General features: G+C 47.1%; 1 protein-coding gene and 2 long non-coding RNA genes across 3 annotated transcripts in view; 2 read left to right on the top strand and 1 right to left on the bottom strand.

Moving 5' to 3' along the window:
• LOC144687135 (uncharacterized) overlaps positions 1-8,624 on the top strand; it is a 29,151-nt gene extending 20,527 nt beyond the window's left edge. The window contains exon 5 of the long non-coding RNA XR_013578077.1: positions 7,979-8,624. This is a non-coding gene — a long non-coding RNA (uncharacterized LOC144687135). The remainder of the gene's footprint in view (positions 1-7,978) is intronic.
• LOC144687136 (uncharacterized) overlaps positions 1-24,990 on the bottom strand; it is an 86,692-nt gene that overhangs the window by 44,263 nt on the left and 17,439 nt on the right. The gene's annotated exons all lie outside the window — the stretch shown is intronic.
• LOC144687134 (histone H2B type 1-O-like) lies at positions 14,893-15,323 on the top strand. The gene has a single exon (XM_078552885.1). It carries the CDS (start codon positions 14,917-14,919, stop codon positions 15,295-15,297), a length of 381 nt encoding a protein of 126 aa, XP_078409011.1. The 5' UTR covers positions 14,893-14,916; the 3' UTR covers positions 15,298-15,323.

Genomic DNA, 24,990 nt, shown 5'->3' with positions numbered 1-24,990 from the left:
AGCAGATGCACAGAAAAGGTTATGCACTGTGATTTTTCAAATGCGCAGTTAATAGACAGAATTATTGAGTTGGTGATCGCAGCCACTCCCAAGGAAGTGTTCCAGAAAGATCTGCTAGACAAGCCCAAAACGTATAGCATCGAAGAGCTACTCAAGGATGGACGCAAGTACAAAGTGATCCTTGCAGGTTGATGAAGCTTACAGGTCCTAAGCACAATGCTAACTGTTGACGCACTCACCAGGACATCTAAACCTAGCAAGACATGTGGAGGATGTGGCCTTCTGCATGCACTAAGGAAATGTCCAGCTTTCCAACAATTTTGTGAGGCATGTGGCAGAAAGGACCATTGGCAGCAGCAGTGCACTAGAGCAAAGGCTGATGCAGCTACAAAGAGCCATGCACTGATCCAAACACTGTATACATAGATACCTTCAAGTGATAAGAATCCAGTATCCTGTCAGAAACATATACATGAGGTGATTTGCAAACGAGAAAATGATGACGATGTGCACGACGAGATGAAGGGCAGTGAACACAGGTTACACACTGTCATCTCGTGGAAAATATAGATAATGTCACACTGTTCAAAGTGTTCATCAAGATTCAAATGATCTCCCCTGAGAAAGTTGGCATCTACCCATTATTGGTCAAGATTGACACGGTGCAAGTGCCAATATACTACCCCTGCGAACTCTAAAAGATGTTTCCACAGACATGGAGGGCTAGGGCAAAACCTACTGCTGTGCAACTTTCAGCGTACATTGGTTCACTCAGTCCACACACAGGACCCATAGCCCTGGAGTGCAGGGATAATACATCCTCTTGTGTGACATAGATATTCTACATCGTGGAGACTAAAGTCCCACTGATCGTAGGTCTACAAGCTTGTCATGATCTTTCACTAGAGACAATTCATGGAGTCACTCAGATCTCATATGGCAGATCAATCTCAGAAACTACTCCTATCACCTCAGTTCACAACCTAACATCCAAATATCCAAAACGTCTCGACAACAGGACTCAGATCTTGAACTGATTTTCTGATTCCAAATCCAGCAGCACTGAGCTGAGGCCAATTGTAGCACGGCCTGCTAGCGATTGGTAAATTCAACACCAACTCCAGACCTGCCTAGTCTGTACCTCTCAGCCGTATGTCCGGCAGTGCCCTTTGACCCAGCACCCTTGGGAGGGTTTGAGCAATACCTTCTTGTGGACAGAAAATACGTTTTAACATCAGATAAGATGGTGCGTAACAATACTTCCTGCATTTTATCAGGACAGACTCTGTTTTGACCTGGTCATGTTTCCGATTGATCAAATGAGCTGAGGATAAGTAGCAGGGAGCTTCTCTCCTCAATACTGTCACGCAGACTGTGCCTTCCAGTAAAGCTCTTACAGATATGATCCCAGCGCTATTTACACGAGCAGTAGCTGGATGTGACATTCACTTATAAAATCCAAATATTTTTTATTATCATGTTTGCCGGAGTAATCCAACGTAAATAATTTTCTGGGAAAAATTGTGACAACTATCAAAAAATGATTTAACTGTGGGCTTTCATACTGGGTTTTTTTGTGCGTCAGTTTAATGTCAAGCGATGGTCAAATCCTTGGACGAAGAAGGAATTAGCAGTTTGCATGCTGTCTGGTAAATTAATTGCCATAAAGACTCTTAAAGGTAAAACTGTCAGGTTCCTAATTCAACTGAGTTTAGCATCTGCTGATGCCTTCCCCCCCTCTTTCTAGAAGGGCTTGGACAGTGAGGAGGGGGGAGGGGTACCAGGCAAGCTCTGCAGGAAGGATGAGCTAATCTAAAATCCATCAGACTTTTCCTGCTATTTCTTTCCATCCCTCATTTCACCTCGGCCAGAATTGGATGAGCACTGCATTACTGGCTGGCTGACTCGCAGTATAAATTGCACTGCCTTGCGTTGCAAAAGGTCAAGTCCGGGTACTTGATGAAGTGGATTGACCTATTGAATAGCGCTTCACTCCACTTAGTCTTGGCCAATAGCATTGTGGCAGGGATTGAAAGCACAGCTCGTGAAACGGCTGCACGGGATTAAATGTTCCGTTTGCTATGTGAGAAAAGCTGAGAGGGAGAGAGAGCAGCAACATAAGGAAATTAAGGTTCTGACTGTGTGATGCGGAAGCAAGATCAGAACAACATTAATCTACTAGTCATCCTTCTCCTGAAATTGCTGTCTTTTGCTATGATGCCATTCACCCAACTATCTGTTTCTCATCTCTGAGTTAGATGGTATATGCTGGCATAATAATTCACCATGGCCAGTTAAGCTCGATCATGTCCTCAGCCAACATCCACACATTTTTTTATTCTTTCACAGGATGTCAGCATCAATGGCTAGGTCAGCATTTATTGCCCAGTCCTAATTGCCCTTGAGAAGGTGCTGGTGAACCATTTTCCTGATCCGTTGCTGTCCATGTAGGTACACCCACAGTCCTGTTAGGGAGGGAGTTCCAGGATTTTGACTCAGCGACAGTGAAGGAACGGTAATATAGTTCCAAGTCATGACAGTGTGTGACTTGGAGGGGAACTTGCAGGTGGTGGTGTTTCCATGTGTTTGCTGTCCTTGTCCTTCTAGATGGTAGTGGTCGTGGGTTTGGAAGGTGCTGTCGAAGGAGGCTTGGTGAGTTCCTGCAGTGCAGCTTGTAGATGGTACACACTGCTGCCATCACTGATGATAGGACTGAATATTGAAGGTGGTGGATCTGGTGAAAATCAAGCAGGTTGCTTTGTACTGGGTGGTGTTGAGCTTCTTGACTGTGTTGGAGTTGCACTCATCCAGGCAAGTGTTGGAGTATTGCATCACACTCCTGACTTGTGCCATGTAGACAGTGGGCAGGCTTTGGGGAATCAGGAGATGGGTTAATCGCCACAGAATTCCCAGCCACTGACCTGCTCTTGCAGCCATGGTATTTATGTGGCTGGTCTGGTTTAGTTTCTGGTCAATAGTAACCCCCAGAATGCTGACAGTGCTGTTGAATGTCAAGGTGAGATGGTTGGATTCTCTCTTGCTGTAGATGGTCATTGTCTGGCACTTGTGTGGTGCAAATGTTACTTGCTACTTATCAGCCCAAACCTGGAAATTGTCCAGGTCTTGCTGAATATGGGTATGGACTGCTTCCCTCTCTGCGGAGTCGCGAATAATGCTGAATATTGTGCAATTATCAGCGAACACCCCCACTTCTGACCTTACGATAGATGGAAGGTCATTGATGAAGCAGCTGAAGATGGTTGGGCCTAGGACACTACCCCGAGGAACTCCTGCATCATTGAGGATGGGGATATTTGTGGAGCCTCCTCCTCCAGTGAGTTGTTTAATTGTCCACCACCATTCACCACTGGATGTGGCAGGACTACAGAACTTAGATCTGATCTGTTGGTTGTGGAATCGCTTAGTTCTGTCTATCACTTGCTGCTTATGCTGTTTGGCACGCAAGTAGTCCTGTGTTGTAGCTTCACCAGGTTGACACCTCATTTTTAGATATGCCTGGTGCTGCTCCTGGCATGCCCTCCAGTACTCTTCATTGAACACATACACTTTCCCACAAGGATGGGCAGAAGGACAGAAGTGGGGGTGGGGTGCTGGTGACATGGTGGACACTGGGTAGCAATTAGGAGCAGGAACCTTGATTCCTCCCTAGGCTAGTGGCACTGGGATGAACAGCTGCCCTGGATCAGCCCAAAGCAGGAATTGAGACTGGGAATCTTCTGGGTGATATGATTCAGTGACATACCAGGAATCCCCTAGCATCTTAAGCCATTAGGGGAACAACATTATACATTGAAGAGGTCAATGGCCCTGTCAGCAGTTTCATATTTCTAACTGACTACTTTCTCATTGAACCAGATACTCTCTTATATCAGATCATGTGGAGAACCCCAAACTGTCCTTTCTAATAAGCCCCTTTTTGAAGCATTTAACTGGAGAAGATTAGAAACCACTTTTCTTCAAATCGGAAGGTCTCTTTGTGAAATGTTTGCTCGGTGATGCTGGAAGGAACCCAATAAAATACTAAGGATGTATAATTTAGATGTGTATCACAGTCTCCATTGGTGCTATAGAAGCCAAAGGCCCTCCTAGTGAGGTGTGCTGCACCACCAGCTGCTTCTGGCTCAGCCTGCACGGTGCCCAATGCTGAGAAGGACATTCGCACAGGCATTCCCCTCAGCTCCACCAGCTGATGTGGCACTCTGCCAGTAAACGTGGACCACGCAGGCCCATTGTACTCCTTCATTTGTCACTCACCACAGAACAAGCTCCAAGAGGGCCCCAGCGCTAGCGTTACTTAAAATGTCAGGCACCCAGCCCTCCGGTAAGGTAATTTAGAATAGCTTTTACTAAAATAAAGTCCTTGGAAGTACTCTGGAGCGTTTTTGGAGATATTGTGATGAGTTCTTGGATTTGACAGCAAGTTTTGCTGCATCCTCACAGGGATGGGAGAGGATTTGTTTACCTGCCCACTCAATGACTACAATAGCTAGGGGAGCTGCAGCTGCAGTGCCTCTGGATCTGCAGCACGATATGGAGATGGAACAGAAGCTGCAAAGAGTGGAAGTTCAGTGTGATGCCCTCTGCCATGTTGGAGCTCCTTGATAGCCTGACAGGCCAGCCAATTCACCCACAGTCTCGGTGTGCATGCCCATTCAGCGCTCCCCTGTATCTCACTTCATTGATGTCCTCATCTGACTCCCCCTGGAGCAGAAGTTGTCTGCGACTTTGCCCTCTGGTAAGCTAGCACACAAACTATCCTTTGCTCTGGCTTGTTTGTAGCCCACTCATGGCCAAGAAACTGATTGAATGTGGATCCCAACTCTATATTAGCTCCCAAGGTGTGTCCAGTGCCAGTATCAGAACTGGTGGCTGCGAGTGTCAAAACAAGAGATGGGACCTCTCCATTAGCATTGTGCTGCAGCTCTTGCTCCTCCTCCTCCTGGGGTTACCGTGCCTGGGCAGATGACACTTTTTGGAGGAGAGAAAACACACTGCATTCCTCAGTGGTCTCAGTGACATCAGATGCCACAAGCTCCATCACAAATGGCCCCACAATACGGAGAATTCTCTGCTCCGTAGGAGATGCAGACGTCCTTGTCCCCTGCCGATTCTGCTTTGCTCCCTTCTATTGTGGGCCACCTTGCCCTGTAAGACAGACAGCAGAATGTCAGTGATTGTGCCGCTCTGCGCTTTGGCGATGTGCCTGTCATAGTTCAACACGAACATACAAAATAGGAGCAGAAATAGGCCATTCAGCCCGCCGAGCCTTCTCAACAATTCAGTGAAATCATGGCTGATCTGTTTGTGTTTCGAGTTCTACATTCTCATCTATCCCCAATAACCTTTGATTCCCTTGCTTAGCGAGAATCTATCAACCTCTGCTTTAAAAATATTCAGTGACTGCCTTCTGAGGCAGAGAGTTCCAAAGTCTCACAGCCCTCTGTTGGAAAAGAAATTCTACTCATCTCTGACCTATAAGGCAACACCTAATTTTAAAACAGTGCCTCCCCCCTAGTTCTGGACTTACCCACAAGAGGAAACAACCTTTCCACCTCCACTTTGTCAAGACCATTCAGCATCTTATGTAATACTTATTGCTAGAGGTATGTGGAAATGTCAGGATTGAGGTGTGAAGCTGGCATCATTGTGGGGTGCTTGAGGGGAGATGTGGAGTATCTGGATTCTAAGCATGAGTCCTGAGTGTCAGGGAGTGCTGATGGGTGAGTGATAGGGGCCTGGTGTATTAAGCAGCCTGGGAGGTTGATGATGTGGTAAAACACATTCCCTGACCTTCACCACGTGAGGCCATTTTGCTTCTTGTGGCACTGCTGCCAGGTCCTCAGGGTCAGAAGCATGGAATTGCCTTCCCTAGCCACCTGTCCCCTGTCCCTTCTGATGCTGGTCTTTGAGGGTGCCCTGCATCGCCCCACCTCCCCCCACCCTGCAAAATCATGACATCTTCCCTCCTGGTGACCTCCAGTGCAAAGGTCTCTGGCGTCATATCCATGAACCTGGAATCCTCTTCTGCCCTGGCGTTCTATTTTCCTTGATTGCAATTGCAGCCGTAGAATTCAACAGCCTCCTGTAACGCAGTGTAGCCTCCCTTTAAGAGGAACAGACTGCCTTTAAGAGAAGCAGGCTGGCTGCACCACGTGCTATTCATACAATACTACTAAGTGCAGAGACAGCTGACAGCACGGACCAGGCTCAGACCAATGCTACAATCAGGTCAATGAGGTGGCAACAGCAAATTTGAGTGCTTCCTACTTCCACCTCAATGGGTGTGGGCTAGTGAATCTTGACCTGCTACTCAAAAAATAGCGCGGACCAATTTTTAGTCCTAAGATTCAAAACTGGCAGCCAATGGGCTGGCAGGAAATCCTCCAAAAATTAAATATTGTAATTTGAGTGAAGGTCAGCCTTTTGAATGCACTAGGTCTATTGTTTAACTACCTCTAATTGGATTAATTGTGCCAATCTGTCAGCTTGGGAACATCCAATATAATTCCGCCTTGACAAGCCAAAAAAAAAATGATGACATTTGATGCAACATCTTGAAACAAGGGTTTCATGCTTTAATTGAGCAAAGTTTGTGCAATAAAAAATATTCACTCTCCCGGTGGCCTAATTGGTAAAAGGTACCATTCAGAAGCACCTTGATTTCAGTACTGGTCTGTGCTCATCCAGCTGATGGGAGCCAGGGTAGCAGTACAGGCACTGCGGCTGGTTTCAGTGTCCCTGGGTTAGACAGAGGGAAAAATAATCACCCAGTTTCCCTGCTTCTAATCACCGTCCAATGAGAAGCGGAAAATGTGTGTGACCGGATGGGGTGAGGATCAGTCTCAATGACGATGATCTGGGGAGGAATACCCTGTTGTTGCTGCTTGGACTTGAAGGGTGGTCAGTTGGATGGGGTGCTGAGGGTTGTCAGAGTCCGCAGCACAATCCTTCAGCAAGGGCTCAAGGCTTCCATGTCTTCAGGAGTGATGGGAAAAAGAAATGGGGAGAAAGAGATTTTAAGAAGGTACCCAACACCTCTTACCAGTTCTGCATTAAATGCTTGATGCCATGGATCACGTGAAAAGTTGGCAGAGATGCTCTGTGCTGCTGGTACTATCAGCACGTCAGAAAGAAGGAACTTAAATGGCCCCTATTAATAACTGTCCACAAATGGCGAGCCTTAATTGGTGAAGTAACGATTAGCTAATTAATGGGCCAGGAATTGACCGTTGTTATGCACTGATGCAGCTGATTACAATTTAATGGCTCATGAATAGTTCAACTTCTTTGTTCCTGTTTCAGTTTAAATTGCTTCTTTGGGACAATTCACTTTCATTGTGAAAATAATGGTGGACCTATGTCTAACCCAATATTCTTCATACATTTTCCCCTCTTTCAGTATCTCCTGCTTCAGTTAGCCCCTTTATATGTACAAGGATTTTTGGTTAACAAGTCAGAAATTTCAAATAGCAACAAAGAGTGGAGCAGCAATTAAGGGAGTCATTTACATCTTAAAATCTCTCTGAAGGCTCTCTCAGATCTTTGGGTGCTAACAGTATAATCAATCATGCTTTCTGCAGTGTTATCATTTACCAGAATTCACCCTGGACAATATTCTCAGCCTCTCGAGAGCTGCTTAAGTTGATAGGCTAGTATCATGTCCTCAACCTCCCCCATGTTTAAGCTGGTGGGTCAATGTCCTACACTCAGCATCTACCATTACTGGTAAACCTAGTGTTCTATTGCCCTAATCTCAGTTTCTCCCAATCTGACTCTTTCGCCAGTCCCAAGAAGCAATTCATTATGTTGTTATTTTTCCCTTGAGCTGGTTGAAATTGGGACACTCACCTACACACGAAGGTAAACCCACTTAGTCGCCTGAACTGAAATTGTGATACATGCTTCTGCGTGTCCAGAATGAAGTATTCTCTCTTTGCTGTCCTCCATAAACTTCAAGATGAGCTGATTTGAGTTGGCCCAAGTCGAGTGGAATGCCTGAGGTGGCGGCTGCGGCTAAGGGCGATGCAAGGCGTCGAAGCAGTTGCTGACTAAAGTCACCAAGAAGCTGCCCAAGAAGTGGAGGAAATCTCGTAAGCAGAGCTACCCCACTTACGTGTACAGGGTGCTGACTCAGGTCCACCCTTCCACCAGCGTCTCGTCCAAGGCCATGAGTGTTATGAATTCCTTCGTGGTTGACATTTCCGGGCGCATCGCCTCTGAGGAATCGCATCTTATTCACTACAACAAGCGCCACACCATCCCAGCCAGGGAGATCCAGAGTGCCGTCTGCCTCATGCTGCCAGGGGAACTGGCCAAACACTCTGTCTCCGAAGGCAGGAAAGTGGTCACCAAATACACCAACTCAATTTAGGTCAACCAGTCTAAAGATTGTAAACTTCAATATGTCCAAAACTATGCTGTACCAATCCTACACTAAGTCCTGCTCTCCAATCAACCTTGTCCTCATTGAATCCTAATGCTTTAAACTGAAAATCTGTGGCCTACTGTTTAAATGTCTAGATGGACTCAATCCACTCTGTCTCTGCGATCTATTCAAGATATGTATTCCCTCTGAAATGCTTTGTTTTACAGAATTTTGTTCTTCTCCCACCACCCCACCCACCTCCCCACAACCAAACCTCCCCCCCGCCAATTTCATTCAACCACCAATAGAGTTTTCAGTTGTCTGAGTCATATTCTTTCGAATTATCTCCGTCAACTCCCCCCTCTGCCTCCCTCTCTTCCTTTAAGAACCTCTTCAAAACCCATCAATTTGACCAACTATTTGGTCTCCTCTCCTAATCATTGTCTCCCTGGCTCAGCATCCTTATGCCTTCCTATACAGTAATGCGCTTTGGGAGCTGTTTTCGCATTAAAAGCACTATATAAATGCAAGTTATTGCTGTTGTTGAGCACTCAGTCAGCATGTGTTACTGGTAAAGTTGACCCTGTGGAGCGATTTCAATAAGATGCCCAGGCTGAAGAGGAAAATACAGTTGGAAACTTCACAACAGAGAATTTGCTGGTTTGAAAATTGCTGTCTGCAGTTACCATAAACACTGATATATAAACCAACCTTGAAACAGGGTGGATGGGAACAGAGGTTTACACTAGGAGAAGGGAAGACTGACTGAGAACGGCCACTGATTCTCAAGTCGAGGCTCAAGTGGTCACTCTTTGTGCGATTTGAGAAAATGACTGTCAGCAGGTTATTGCCTGTGAGAAACACCATAAGCTGAACTTGGACTTGTCCTCACCCACAAACATCCACATTTTAATGGAGGGTTGGGGGTGGGGGAGCGGTGGTGGGATGGGGGTGGTCAATGGACAGTGTCATTGCCATCAACTGATTTATCCCCTAAGCCAAGAAATGTCAAAACCATCTATAGTATCTCTAACGCCACCTGGAGGAGGTCAGCTAATTCAGTACAGAGGGTTGGATTTGGGATCCTCTTGGTCCGTACTGCACTTGGTGGTGCATTTACCTACCGAGACCTCCAAGAAGTACAATAATATTAAAATAAAAGCAAAATGCTGGAAACACAGTACATGGCTCTGTTTAACATCAGGTTTCTAAAAAAAAAGACAGCAACATAAACTTCAAGATCAAATTGCCTTTGGCATCATCCTGTCTTCCCTCTTTCCCCAAATCCACGTCGATTAGGTTTTAATTCCTTCCAATTTGCATCCTGCAGTCAGCTAACAATGAGAATCGGGGGTGGGGAGGCTGCGTGGGGTGGAGGGGATAAAAAGCTGATTAGAGGTTTTTAAAGGAGGCTGGTTTGACGATGCCTTTGGGGGTCACCTCTGTTTGCGAGGGGTTATCTCCCCTGTTGTAGTTTACGAACAGAGAAGAAAAAAGGTGAGGCTGAGATGAACTCATTAGAGGATTTTATTGTGTAGATCGAGCAGGCTCCTCGGCGGGGGCCTAAATATGATGTAAGGGGGCTTTTAGGTCTATTAAGAATTGCCTGACCGAGGATGGCAGCCAAATGATGATGATGAAATTAAAATTCAGTCCCAGCAGAAGGTTGGAGTGATTCAGCTAGCACCGCTCTGCATCGATCTGTTCCAGCATTTGACTTTCAACCATGACAAAACTGTGGGTAAATTAATTGTTCTTCAGGATATTAGGCATCAGACTCCATTAATCCTCTTTGCAGTGTGATGCTACATGAATACTAATCAACACGAAGAGCTGCTGGCTCCTCTCACTCTCTCCCTCAGTCTTCAGTCTGATCCAAGCCCAGTGTTGGTCTATTTTCCCAGAAGGAATTTTTAACAGCAGAAACCAGATATTTTCAAAAGGCAATCTTAAGGCCACGAGTTATTTACAACACTGAGTTGGATTGATTTTGCTCTGAAATCATCCTCATTCCACTGTGGAGAAAGGGAAGCCCTTCCTGACTGTAGTAGAAAGGTTGCCAATCAATACGCAGCCTCGAAGTGGCTCAGAAATGAATGAACTCAGATCAAACGTTTTGGAGTAACGTGCCCCGTCACATTTAGACAGGCTCTGGTTTACGGGTGGGATTCACCGGCTGGCACACTCCTGGCCACTCTGCGGAGTTTGGGCGGCGCAAGGCATGGCAAGGACGGTCCTCGCTGCACAAAGCTGTGGAGCAGGAGACAGGTTCTCCCCATATCGAGCAGCATTTCTGTCTGTTGGCAGCGTCACCAGCTCCACATTGACTGTACCGCTGAGATAAATGCGCCCTTGTTATTATTTCACAGGCGCACAAAGTGGAGACAGAGCCAGGAGACAGCAGTCTACACAAGCACTGTAAAATACCAACTTGACATCCGATGTACTTAGTTTAATTGGTTAAAAAGCAAATTGTCTCCCTAACATCCTCCATGCCTCTAATGACACAGGCTATTGTACAACCTGACCAAATTAAAAAAGCCGCAAACATCCACTTTTCCCAGGCAGCACAATAATAGGAAGAATTCAAAAGAAAACAGCCTTAAACCACATGTTATGCAGTTACTCAGGTTTTGCCTGATGCCATCAGAGCATCCTGCATGTGTGATAATGTTGTAATATGAATTAAACCTGCGATTTGTGTATTTAATCCCACTGCAGGTGGCCATGGCAGCAGAGTGTTTAGACATCGATATTTGGCATGCACATGGGCTTTACAGGAGGCTGTCATCTGAACCCTGCCAAGGGCAGTTTGTTGTAAAATTAAAGTAAATAGGCACATTTGATTCAGTTCGGATTGATGTAATCTGGTCAATTACAGATATAGCCCTCCTCGAAAGATGGGTTTTGAGTGTTGAAGAGAAGTTTAGTCACACACTTCCTCACACCCACCACCCCCACCCCCACCCCCTCTTTCACAAGTATTTCTCCCCATCTCTCCTGAAGGCACTGCCTCCTTGCTGGGATATAGTTCCACACGAGATGGTAACCCTCATTCTTCACGAGCTTAGACAGCGAGTATGTGCCAGCTATTCCATCACAAAGGATTTCACAGCTGAGCTTGATCCTCTTTTCCCATTTATACACAGGCCGACCTTCGAGCCAGATAGTAATCAGGATTAAGAAATCTTTCTGATTTTTATACCCATCTTCCGGAGTGCAGGACTACCGAGGCATGTTGTAACATTACAAATCCCTCTACAACAAAGATCAGCTAGCTCAAACCAGGACTGGAACCTTATAGGCCTGTAATTCACTGAGTAGGCCATCTACTCATTGACAATGCACATCATAAATCACGAGCACATCATTTAGTGGGACAGTTAGTGAATATTATAACTTTCATTGAAAGATGCGCATTGAGTTGGATTCTGAAACGTCACAAATCGACACTGCGCTCACAGCTACACCAGACCCAGAATTTGAAGCTTAAAGGAAGAATTAAAAAAAAATAATTGCTAGGTTCTTTTTTCAAATGATTCCCCTGTTTCCTTGTCTGTTTTGTGTCAGGCTTTCAAACTAGGTTGTGCTGTTGAGCTGGATATTTGGCTCTTTGGAATCTGAAAGAACCTCTTTGCAGAGGAGGAGCTGCAGTAATGGAATGATTATTTATTCTCATTTCCGAATCGTATACACTTCCACCTGATTTCGGGCTAAATGTGCTGTTAGTTAATTAATGTCTATGTAACAGAGAAAAAAACAAACAGAAAATCTTTAACATCTACTGGTGCCTTAGATTAACATAATCCCAATATCCTTCACTCTATGAAAAGACAGAGAGCTTTGTGTTAACACCTTCCTCCCCACCCCCAGCCCCTCTCTGCATCTTCACTGTTAGAGTTGAGACTCATTGCAGTTTTCTGAGCTGAAAGCGATTGATCTCCTTACTACTCTCAGTCATTCCTGTCCACTACAATCGTCAGGCTTTTAAAACCCAAGAGAGGCGTCAGCTGATTACTACGACCTGATTTAACTAATCCTGTTTGACCTTGGTCCACCTTGGTTTCCATTAAAAGAAGTTCTGGCTAGGTGTCAGCTCCCTTACATCTAGAAGGTTAACTCCCGCTCTGATGAAAGGTCATTGACCTGAAAGGTTAAAACTCTGTTCTCTCTCTTTCTCTCTCTCTCTCTCCCCACAGATGCTGTCTGACCTGCTGTGTGTTTACAGCATTTTTTGTTTTTATTTCAGGTTTCTAGCATCTGCTGCACTTTGCTTTTGTTAATGCTCCTAACAGTGAGATTCTCACACAGGAAGTAGGGAGGATTGTCCAGTCCCATTGGTGGCGGACATCATGGCGGGCATGAGCGGACAATATGGTAAGAAGGCCAAAAATCGGTTTAACGCTGTTGTGAAACCAGTTTACGATCATCCACTCTGCCCGTCAATGGCGGGCCACATTTTCCATCGCCCCACATAGGGAAATAATTTCATTACTTTAGCTTCTCATCATAAGCCCTACTCGCCGGAATCATCCCCCCATGTCAAATTTACCGCCCACGTTGGTGTGGCTTCCAAATGGCGTGCTTCACGACTGCCTTTAAAAGGCATGCACCTGGCGACTTGAACTTCGAGGTGAACCTGGAGGTGAGTGCACACAACCTTGCACAGCGCTCACAAGCATAGCCCATAGGACATCAAGGAAGAAGTGCCACACGTTCGGGGGTCCATAGGCAAGTCGCTTTATCCCGGCTGGCTTTGAGTGCGGTGCCAGGGTAAGGGCTCCGAAGCGAGTCAGGCCGGGCTGTGTGGGGAGGCAAGGCAGCACAGACTGAAGTAAGTACACAAGCACATGTTGGGGGGGTGAGGGCAGTGGGGGTGACAGAAGTGGCCAGCACTTGGAAAAGCTGGTCAAAAGTGAGCATTCTTCCACAGCTGAGACCGTTCAGCAGCAGCTCCATTGACATGTTTGGAGTTGGGCCTCTGAAGCTTTACTGCCCACTCAAGCAACGCAAAAGCATGAAAGTGCCACCAAATGCTTCTGAACTTTCCACCCCTCGGGCACAGATGGCAAATTAATGTGTGTTTTAGGTGGCAGCAGAGCAAATGGCTGACTGGGCAAATTGTAGAATCCCCTTGCGAAAGGTGGCCATGGCGCAGTCACTGGTGGAGGCGCTCAGAGCCCCTTGCAATGTCTTTATTAAGGTTTGGACCAGTAACCATTATGGTTCAAGCTAACAGAGCAGCCTTGCAGTGCGGGTTAGGAGAATGGCTGTGTCTGAGCTGAGAGCACAGCATGCAGTCCAATGGCCGAAGCTGCCGTCAATCGGCAAAGAGAAGTGCGGTGGAGGTGGGTGGGGTTTCAGGCAGCCAATGAGCACACTACACTCTGGCCATCCAAGTGGTGGCCAGCACTCTCCTGCTACCTACAGAGGAAGTGGCTGATGACACCCAGGCAGTGGCCTCAGGCTGCAGCAGAGAGATGGTAGAATGAGGCTGATGTCGCGACTCGGACTTTGGTGGATCAAACGATAGGCAGCTTGAAAGTGAGGTTCCGGTGACTCAACAGGTCAAGTAGAGCACCGCAATACAGTCCCCCGAGAGTTTCACACATCATCATTGCGTGCTGTGTGCTACACAACCCGGTACTGCAACAGGGGCAGGACCTTGCTGAGGAGGAGATGGAGGAGCTGCACGTCTCCTCCAGTGAGGAGGGTGCTGAAGGGGATGATGGTGATGAGGCCCTCAAAGGTGAGGATGCCGGCGATGAGACCATCCCACTGGCTAGACGAGGCAGGCATGCTTAGGAGGCCCTCACAGCTACAAGATTCATAGAGGTTGATGGTGAGATGCAGTGAGGACAGTCCTGACATCCTCACCTTGCATCTGTGAACGTTTGATTCCTGTGTAGCTGATGGCAGCGCACATACCCGCAGTGCTCAGGCTCATGTCATGGAGAAGCAGCGCAGGCCCTAATAGTTGCTATATTCCAGGAGGATGATGGTGACACACAGTGAGGACACTGGCTGAGGGCAGCTCACTTGTGCTCTGTGATCATATGGAGACGCAGCTGTGAAACTTAAAATGCACCTGATCCTTTGTCAGCCTTCAGCACCTGCCCCCTTCAGGAGCACAGCATCACCGGTTGCAGATGCAGAAGAGATGGGGGGCCAGCCCCACCTCAGAGGTGCTGAGAGCACACAGAGAGAATGATGGAACTCTGTGACACCTGCCCACGACATTCTGACAGCAATGACAAGCACCATCAAGGTGCAGGAATCACTAATATGTCCAGTGAGTGTGAAGCTGGACCATCACTTTGGTCTGAAGGCTGCACAAAGCACAGGGAAGAGGCCCTGGACTGAAACACCTGCCTTTGTCATGTGCAGAACCAAAGCTTCACACCTGAGTGACATGAACACTGCTCATAATAACAAGGAGTCATAGGCAAGGAGACATTCTTGGGAGTTCATTTACAATAATGAACATTATCTACAAGTGATTAACACCCGTGCCCAGGTTGAGAGTGATTATGGCTGATGAGAAAAAGGCAACAGGAGCGGCCAAGAAGGGTGCGAAAAAGATCATCAAGAAAACGCCGCCCAAGAGCGGTAAGAAGAGGAAGAGATCCAGGAAGGAGAGCTACTCCATCTACATCTACAAAGTGATGAAGCAGGTCCACCCGGACACCGGCATCTCCTCCAAGGCCATGAGCATCATGAACTCGTTTGTTAATGATATTTTCGAGCGTATCGCTGGCGAAGCTTCCTGCCTGGCCCACTACAACAAGCGCAGCACCATCAGCTCCCGGGAGATCCAGACCGCCGTGCGCCTGCTGCTGCCCGGGGAACTGGCCAAGCACACCGTGTCGGAGGGCACCAAGGCGGTGACCAAGTACACCAGCTCCAAGTGAAACACACTTGCACTGAGAAATAAGTAATGTACATCTTCTTAACCTTCCTAACCGTGCCGCTGCATCTTGGTGCTCCCCGGGCATCCACAGCGGAGGTGGAGGCAGCCTGCTGACTGGGACACCCTGTCTGTGATGACCTTGGCGGGCGCGCCGTGGAGGTTCGAGACCTGGAGGGCCCTGGCCTGCTTTGGATTTCCTGCTATGTGCCAGGTGCACCCTCCTCAGCCTGTGCAGCTGGAGCTGTGGGGGTCACATGGAGGGGGAATTTGGATTGGCCGGACATTCCCAGGGTCACCTGAGTGGATGGCCCCGGGGTGTCGAGCTGCTGGTCCTCCTCCCCAGCCCCTGGCTGACAGGGGACGTTGGAGTGAGATTGAACTGCCCCACACCCCTCTCGCATTGACACTGTTGGACGCCATCTATGGCATCAGTGATGGAGTTCAGCCCTTCAGCAGTGCAGGACCGATGTCCTGGACCAAGGTCTCCATGGCGGCCGTTATCCTTCCAGTGTTGACCTTGGTGCATCAGCATGCTGGTACGATCATCTCTGACTGAAGGCGGACGGACTCCTCCATCATCCCTTGCAAAGTGAGGAGTGCATAAGGCATCCCTTCCTGATGTTCCCGAGCTTGTCTTTGCACCTCCAGCAACTGAATGAGGACCGAGTCTAGAGGCTCATCATCTGACTTGGACTCAGCAGATTCACTGCCTCCAGCAGTCCTCCAGATTAAATGGTGTGCTTACCTAATTGTGATCCCAAGGCTACTGTACACCTAGATCCCACTGACATGTGTATTGGTGGAGGGTGTGGGTGAGCGCCAAGATGGATCTTCAACAGTGCTGTCCTCAGGGTCCTCATCTGAGGTGCACTTGGCGCTGGAGTTGGGGTCAAGGTTGCCTGAGGGTGATGTGTCAGATGTGCCTAGGACAGAAAGTGGAGATTATTAGTGCTTGGCAGCCACATTGAACACAGAACAGCGGACTCAGAGTAGCTTTGTGAGAGGGACGATGTGGCGCAGGATCATCATGTGCATGTTCACCACCGACCTCACCATTGCCGCAGGAACAGTCAATGTCCTTTCCGGCCAGCTCCAACACGCAACTCTCAAACAGAGTGAGGACCTTGATGTCTGGCACTCCACCCCCAGTCTGGGACCTCTTCTGGTCATTGTGCGTGATCTTGTCCTGCATAAAGACAGATGGAGAGAGTGTGAGCAAGGCGCAAGCCAGGCCAAATGAGAAGGATGCCAGGCTTGCTTGTGTGCTGAGTAGAGCCGTGGATGAGATGAGGAAGCTATCTCCAGAGGAGATGAGATTAGGTGGAGATGTGAGGGTTTGTGTGAGAGAGTGAGTGCTGATGTCCCTTGAGCTGGCAGTGAGTGCGATGACAGTGAAGGTATGAAGGCTTTGAGTGGGTGAGTTTAGAGGGATGAGATGGTTGCCTTACCCTGGCAGCACAGATGAGACCATTCATCCGTTTTCTGCACTAGATGGCCGACCTCTTGTGTGCAGCATTGGCACTGACTACCACTGTCACTGCCTCCCAAGCCAGAGTGGTAATTCTGGTGTGCCTCCTGCGGCCAGAGTAGGGGTACAGGACTTCGTGGCAGGCCTCCACAGCATCCAAAAGGCGTCCCGGAGACGCATCACTGAATCGGGCAGGCTACACTCTTCCTGGCTTTTGGGGCCATGATTTCACCAGAGCAGTCCTGGGTTGCAAGCATTGAGAAGCATGCATGCAGCAGCATTTTAAATATGGCGCCTAGCGTTTGGAAGCAGCGAGGTAATAGCTTGGCGGGCCAATCGGAGGCCTGCCACCAGCGATCCTGTGTGTTTCCCATGACTGCATAATTTGTGAGGAGGGAAGGGGATGATATGAAGCAAAAACCCGCCACTGTGGCTGGCAGGTAAAATGCCTTTTCTCATGCCCGCTACCGCACAGTGCAAATCCGGGACGATTCTGCCCGTAGAGTCAGAGATAGGGCTCCAATGTTGTTACTCTGATTCTCGAACCGGTGCTCCCATGAGTGTGTGATTATGGAATTATCTCATAGATATGCAATTTGAATTATGAATAATGTTACTTCATCTCTCACTGCTGTGCGTTCGCTTTCTTATGACCCAACGACAGAATGAAGAACGATAAAATATCATTTTGTTTCAAATTACTAAGCTAGCTCAGTGAACAAATGAACCTACTGATGTAGTACTGACCCCTATCACTTGGAAGTTCCCAGATTCAATCCCATTTAGTGCTGTTTTAACCAGAGCAGCAGTAGGAGGATTACAATTGGTGTAATAACCCATGGCTAAGGAGTGGGAACGGTATCAGCCAGAGTTCTGCTCCAGGCCATTATCCAGTGATCTCACTGGAAATAGGGTTGGGTTGAAATGTGACAATACCTGTCAGCACTTACTGTCTGGGCTCATGCACAAACATTGACTACCTGATTGAGGTAGAGTAGCACATGGTCTCTCCAGTTAATGGCCATTGCCTTCAGGAAAGAGGCAGAGACATTTGTGGGAAAAAAATAGATAAGTTTGTAATGTTGGCACAGTGAACACCCACAACTGCAAATGTCTTCAAACCTATTTTGAAATGTATGAGCAGTACACCTTGGTGATAGCACAGGTTGTGTCTCATTGGCACGATTTTACTGGAGGCTTTGACATGATAATTTAGTCGCTTAGTGTGACAATGATACCTCATGGCCCGACATATAACCCTCTCTACCATTACCATGAAGCTGGGGAATCAGCCCTGATTCAATGAAGAATGCAACAGGGCATGCCAGGAGCAGCGCCAGCATACCGAAAGATGAGGTGAAGTTACGACACAGGGCTACTTGCCAACAGTGTAAGCAGCATGCATTAGACAGATCCAAGCGATCAGACGACCAACGGATCAGACCTAAGCTCTGCAGTCCTGCCACATCCAGTCATGAATGGTAGTGGACAATTAAACAACTAATTGGAGGAGGAGGCTCCACAAATAAGCCCATCCTCAATGATGGGGGAGCCCAGCACATCAGTGACCGAGTGTGGTATCAAGGAGCCCTAGCAAAACTGGAGTCAATGGGAATCAGGGAATCAATGGGAATCAACTCTCTGCTGGCTGGAGTCATACTTCGCGCAAAGGGAGGTGGTTGTGGTTGTTGGAGGTCAATCATCTCAGTTTCATGACTTCACTGCAGGAGTTCCACAGGGTAGTGCCCTAAGCCCAACCATCTTCAGCTGCTTCATCAATGACCTTCCTTCCATCATAAGGTCAGAAGTGGGAATGTTCAGCACCATTTGCAATTCCTCAGATACTGAAGCAGCCCATGTCCAGATTCAGCAAGACCTGTACAAGGCTTGGGCTGATAAGTGGCAAGCTACATTGTGCCACACAAGTGCCAGGTGATGATCATCTCCAACAAGAGAGAATCCAAGCATCTCCCCTTGACATTCAATGGCATTAGCGTCACTGATTTCTCCACTATCAACATCCTGGGGGGTTACCATTGACCAGAAACTGAACTGAACATGCCACATAAGTACTGTAGCTACAAAAACAGGCCTGAAGTTGGGAATTTTATATTGAGAAATTCACCTCCTGACTCCTCAAAGCCTGTCCACCATCTACAAGGCACATATCAGGAGTGTGATGGAATATTCTCCACTTGGCTGGATGAGCAACACTCAAGAAGCTTGACACCATCCAGGACAAAGCAGCTTACTTGATTGTCACCCCATCCACCACCTTTAACACTCAGTCCCTCCAGTATTGACGCACAGTGGCAGCAGTGTGTACCATCTACAAGAGGTACTGCGGCAACTCACCAAGGCTGCTTCAACAGTACCTTTCAAACCCGTGACCTCTACCACCTAAAAGGACAAGGACAGCAGACACGTGGGAATACCCACCAGCTACAAGTTCCCCTCCAAGCGACACACCATTCTGACTTGGAACTATATTGCCGCTCCTTTACTGTCGTTGGATCAAAATCCTGGAACTTCCTTGCCAACAGCAGTGTGGGAGTACCTACACCACATGGACTGCAGCGGTTTCAAGAAGGCAGCTCACCATCACCTTCTCAAGGGCAATGCTGACCTAGACATGTGATGTCCACATCCCTTGAAAGAATAGATTTTTTAAAAGCTGTACACCTTTGAATCCCCAAAAATGATCTCCTGGCCAAAGCTGGAAGAAAAGTAAAGCTTTTGATAGGGATGAGGGCACAAGACAAATACTCAGAATGGCCACCTGTGATCAGTTGAATGGGGCGGGGGATTATGAGTGACTCACACTGTCAGATCCATTGTCAGGCAGTGGGAGAATATTCATGAGGCCAGATTTCCACCATCGAGGCAGGAAGCTCAAGTTGGGAAATTTCTAAACACAGAATATCTCCATTAAATGGGCACCACCTGCCATATTTTGGTTCCAGGGGGCGGGGGAGGGATGGAGTGTGGCCCATAGCTTCCGGAGGCAGTTGGAATACAACCACAGAGGATAGCAAGTGCTGAAGTGGCCTGATTAGAAGGCCCACATCAGCTCTCTGGGACTTGCTCGAGTTGTTTTAAAGCCCTGGCCTATATCTCTCACAGACCCTCACCCCCACATATCCGCCCACTCCCCGTGCCACTCCCATGCCACCCCTGCCTCCTCCATGCCCCATGCCACCTCCATGCCCCTTCCATGGACCCCTTGCGCCCTTCATGCTTACTCACCCAGTATGCATTATAGAATCACTGAACCACTTGTGAGCTATATCAATAGAAACAGATGGCCAGACATCTGTTTCTGCAAATGGTCTTATTATTAATGCTTGGCTGAGCTCCAAAACTCACTAATGGATTTGCTTGGCAGGGTGTCTGTTTGCACAGGTGAAAATGGAATGTTTTCTTTGATTGATTTACATCTTTATGAGGTGATAATAAGGTATTCTTTCTTTGAACTCTTTCTTTCAATATCTGTTAGTTTATTTGGACAGGATTAAGAGATGGGAAGTGAGGTAAAGCTTCGGTTACCAAATAATATAATGGTTTTGTCTTACTGACACTTTTATTGGGTTGTAAGAGTAGCAATTTTCATCAAAGTAGATTTCTAAATGGGTGTTTTTTAAGTGCATTTCAAGACTTGCAATTATTTTTGTCTGGCCCATTGCTTCTATAGTGCAAACTGGGTTAGTTGGCATGGAGGATGCGGGGGGGACATGGGTGGGCTTGTTGTGGGGAGGGGGTGGGGTGCAGCATGGGTAAGACCTTTTGAACATACCTTTCAAAAGGCTCCCAAATCTAGCTTATGCTTCATGGATCTGCTGAGGGGCCGTGAACTGTGAGTCCATAAAACCATAAGACGTAGGAGCAGAAGTAGGCCATTGGGCCCATCGAGTCTGCTCCGCCATTCAATGAGATCATGGCTGATCTGATAATCCTCAACTCCACTTTCCTGCCTTTGCCCCATAACCCTTAACTCCCTTACTGATTAAAAATCTGTCTATCTCCGCCTTGCATATACTTAATGACCCAGATTCTACAGCTCTCTGCGGTAAATAATTCCACAGATAACTACCCTCTGAGAGAAGAAATTCCTCCTCATCTCTGGTTTTATTGGGTAACCCCTTACTCTGAGATTATGCCCTCTGGTCCCAGACTCTCCCACAAAATGAAACAACTTATCAGCATCTACCCTGTCAAGCCCCCGAAGAATCTTATATGTTTCATTAAGGTCATCTCTCATTCTTCTAAATTCCAATGAGTACAGGCCCAACCTACTCAACCTCTCCTCATAAGAAAATCCTTCCATAGCCGGAATCAACCTAGTGAACCTTCTCTGGACTGCCTCCAATGCCAGTATATCTTTCTTTAGATAAGGGAACCAAAACTGTTCACAGTATTCTAGGTGTGGCCTAACTAGTGCCTTGTATAGTTTTAGCAAGACTTCCCTATTTTTATCACAATAAAATGTGTAGCTCTGAAGAAGGGTCATACAGACTCGAAACGTCAACACTGTTTCTCTCTCCACAGATGTTGTCAGACTTGCTGAATTTTTCCAGCATTTTCTGATTTTGTTTCAGATTTCCAGCATCCGCAGTATTTTGCTTTTATTTTTTCCCAATTTTTATACTCCATTTCCTTTGAAATAAAGGACAGCATTTCATTTGCCTTCCCTATTACCTGTTGAACTTGTATGCTACCTTTTTGGGATTCATGCACAAGGACTCCCAAATCCCTCTCTGCTGCAGTTTTCTGCAGTCTCTCTCCATTTAAATAATATTCTGCTCCTCTATTCTTCCTGCCAAAGTGCATAACCTCACATTTTCCCACATGATATTCCATCTGCCACTTTTTTGCCCACTCATTTAACCTGTCCATATCCCTCTGTAGACTCCTTGTGTCATCCTCACCACTTGCCTTCCCACCTATTTTTGTATCATCCGCAAAGTTGGTGATAGTACGTTCACTTCCCTCATCTGTCATTAATATATATTGTAAATAATTGTGGCCCCAGCACTGATCCCTGTGGCACTCCACTAGTTACAAGTTGCCATCCTGAAAATGCCCCCCTTATCCCAATTCTCTATCTTCTATTAGTTAGCCAATCCTCTATCCATGCTAATATATTACCCCTAATACCATGGGCTTTTATTAAGTAGCCTTACATGCGGTACCTTATCGAACGCCTTTTGGAAATCCAAATATATTACATCCACTGGTTCTCATTTATCTATCCTGCTAGTTGCCTCCTCAAAGAATTCTAATAAATTTGTCAGGCATGATTTCCCCTTCATGAAGCCATGCTGACTCTGCTTGATTAGATTAAATAGTTCTAAACACTCTGCTATTACATCCTTTATAATAGGCTTTAACATTTCCCCAATGACAGATGTTAAGCTAACTGGCCTATAGTTACCTGTTTTTTTGTCTCCCTCCCATTTTGAATAAGGGCGTTACATTGGCCGTTCTCCAATCCACTGGGATTTTTCCAAAATCTAAGGATTCTTGGAAGATTACAACCAGTGCATCCACTATCTCTGTCGCTACTTCCTTTAATAACCTAGGATGCAACCCATCAGGTCCAGGAGACCTATTGACCTTTAGCCCCATTAGTTTCCCTAGTACTTCTACTGTAGTGATAGTTATTTTATTTTATTTATTGCCTTGGAATTTGGTCCTGCGTCCATTTTTAAAGGCTCTGTGAAAATCTAGCCCATAGTGAGAGTACTACAGTCAGTGGGGGGAGTGCCAGATTGACTCTGGGAGAACTTTCATAGCCAATGAGGGACAGTGGTAGGAAGATACTGACAGGGAGGGTACCTGCTGTAGGCAGTAAGAGTGACAGGCAGAGAAGTGGCCAAATGCAATGAGAGAAGGCTGTGTGAGGATGAGGAAGGTCAAACTTCTATTGAGAATTCATCCCTTATAAGATGTGAGAGAGGTAAGGTCCAGCTTACGCTGAGAGATTTCCTTACAGCTGTGAAATGGAGCAAAGGGAGAAATGGGTCAGGTTCTCCTTGAGAATATCCAACAGGACAGTTTGTGAAACAGTGTGGAGGAGGTGTGGGGTTACAATCATACTGTAAACACCCTGCTGTAGACAGGTAAAGCAGTCTGGGGGAGGTTTGATTCATGCTGGAAGTACTCCTAACTCTTACACTTTCTCTTGTTTATCATCACCTTTTTATCTCCTTTTACCTCTTTCTTTTCATCTATACCTTCACCTTTGCAAATTAGCCTCTTCTTGTATCACATCCTTTTTTCACCATACTTCCCTCCTACCTCACCTACTTTCTCCCTATTCTCATCATTCTCTTTCCTATTTCTGCTTTTTGCCTTCTTCCTCCCACTTCACAATTCTCCTCTTCAACTCCTCCATTTAATTTTCCTCATTGTCCTCTTGATCTTCCCATTACCCTTTTTCTCCTCCTGACTCTCTCACACGTTCTCTTCTTTTTACCTATTTTGCCACTCTGCTTTCTGCTCTCCCTCTCCTCCACTGTTTCTTTCTTCTTTTTTATGCTGCTCTCAAATTTAAATTACTGCTGGTTGGGCTCCTTCGGGTTTCTCTACACTCACAGCTTGATCAAAGCTGTGCTAGCATATTTCTGAAGTGCGGAGAAGCTTTCAATCCTTAGGACAGTGGCACATGACCATCATGTTATACCAAGCTAGGATGGGGTAGCCATGGTGTTCAGCATCTGTTGTAATCGGTACCAATACAAGTCAAGAGATTGTTCATAAGTATCTGTATTTTCCTCATCAGGTACAGAAGGTACAAAGAATGATGGAGCAAAACCAAAGAGGAATTTTTTAGAGTGAAATATTGCACAGTTACTGGGATGTTTTATCTTAAAAATGTGCGCGCGTTCCTGCAAATTGGCATATAAAAATAATCTTAACACTTTGCCCTCACAAAATTCAATGCTTTGATGGAATTAAATGGGTTTTTAATGAAGACTGGCCCCTGGTGAAGCGAGGCTAATAACGAAGTAACTAATGTGTTAACCAGCAAGAATGAGAGTGACAGGTAATTGCAGAGAGAGAATTCTGATTAGCCTGCATTCCAGAATGCTGTAATAAACCTTTCAAGAGCCCTGCTGCTCCCAGTGTCTGGGACTGATCTCACTGAGGCCACTTGTGACTGATGTTTTGCTTTGGTAGAGTTAAGAATGCTTCCCTAAAAAGAAACCCTCCTAGACCTCAGACGCTTTCACATGGTGAGGTAGAAAGGAGGGGAATTTGGACAAAGAATTATCCGGGCTGCGCTTGCATGATTCTCCGTGCTCCCATCGAGACTTGTGGTCCAGTTCTCACCTGGTCAAATTCCCATTGGATCCAATCGAGAAACAAAGAAAAGCAGAATTTAACAAGGGGACACTGTTCCAGTATTGTTTCAGCATCAAACCCACCAGCCTTCCCCCCGCTTCCTCCCATCAGCATCAGAGAAACAAAAGACCTCTCCTTACACTTAGCCAGACCATCTCCCCCTGCACTGCTGAACAGCATCTCTCTCTCCCTGCACTGCCACACACACATCTCTCCCCCTGCACGATTGCACAACATCTCTCCCCCTGTACAGCTGCACAACACCTCTCCCCCTGCACTGCTGCACACCATCTCTCCCCATGCACTTGTGCACACCATCTCTCCCCCTGCACCACTGCACACGATCTCTCCACCTGCACTGCTGCACACCATCTCTCCCCTGCACTGCGGCACACCATCTCCCCCCTGCACTGCTGCACACCATCTCTCCCCCTGCACTGCTGCACACCATCTTTCCCCCTGCACTGCTGCACACCATCTTTCCCCCTGCACTGCTGCATACCATCTCTCCACATGCACTGTTGCCCACCATCTTTGTCCCTGCACTGCCACACACACATCTCTCCCCCTGCACGATTGCACAACATCTCTCCCCCTGTACTGCTGCACAACACCTCTCCCCCTGCACTGCTACACACCATCTCTCCCCCTGCACTGCTGCACACCATCTCTCCCCATGCACTTGTGCACATCATCTCTCCCCCTGCACCACTGCACACGATCTCTCCACCTGCACACCATCTCTCCCCCTGCGCTGCTATACACCATCTCTCCCCCTGCACTGCTGCAAACCATCTCCCCCCTGCACTGCTGCACACCATCTCTCCCCCTGCACGGCTGCACACCGTCTCTCCCCCTGCGCTGCTATACACCATCTCTCCC

The sequence above is a fragment of the Cetorhinus maximus genome, chromosome 12, assembly GCF_964194155.1.
Source record: "Cetorhinus maximus chromosome 12, sCetMax3.hap1.1, whole genome shotgun sequence".
In the NCBI taxonomy this organism is placed as follows: Eukaryota; Metazoa; Chordata; class Chondrichthyes; order Lamniformes; family Cetorhinidae; genus Cetorhinus; species Cetorhinus maximus.
Note: the sequence above shows the minus strand (reverse complement) of the source record. Positions and strands in the feature narration are given on the sequence as shown.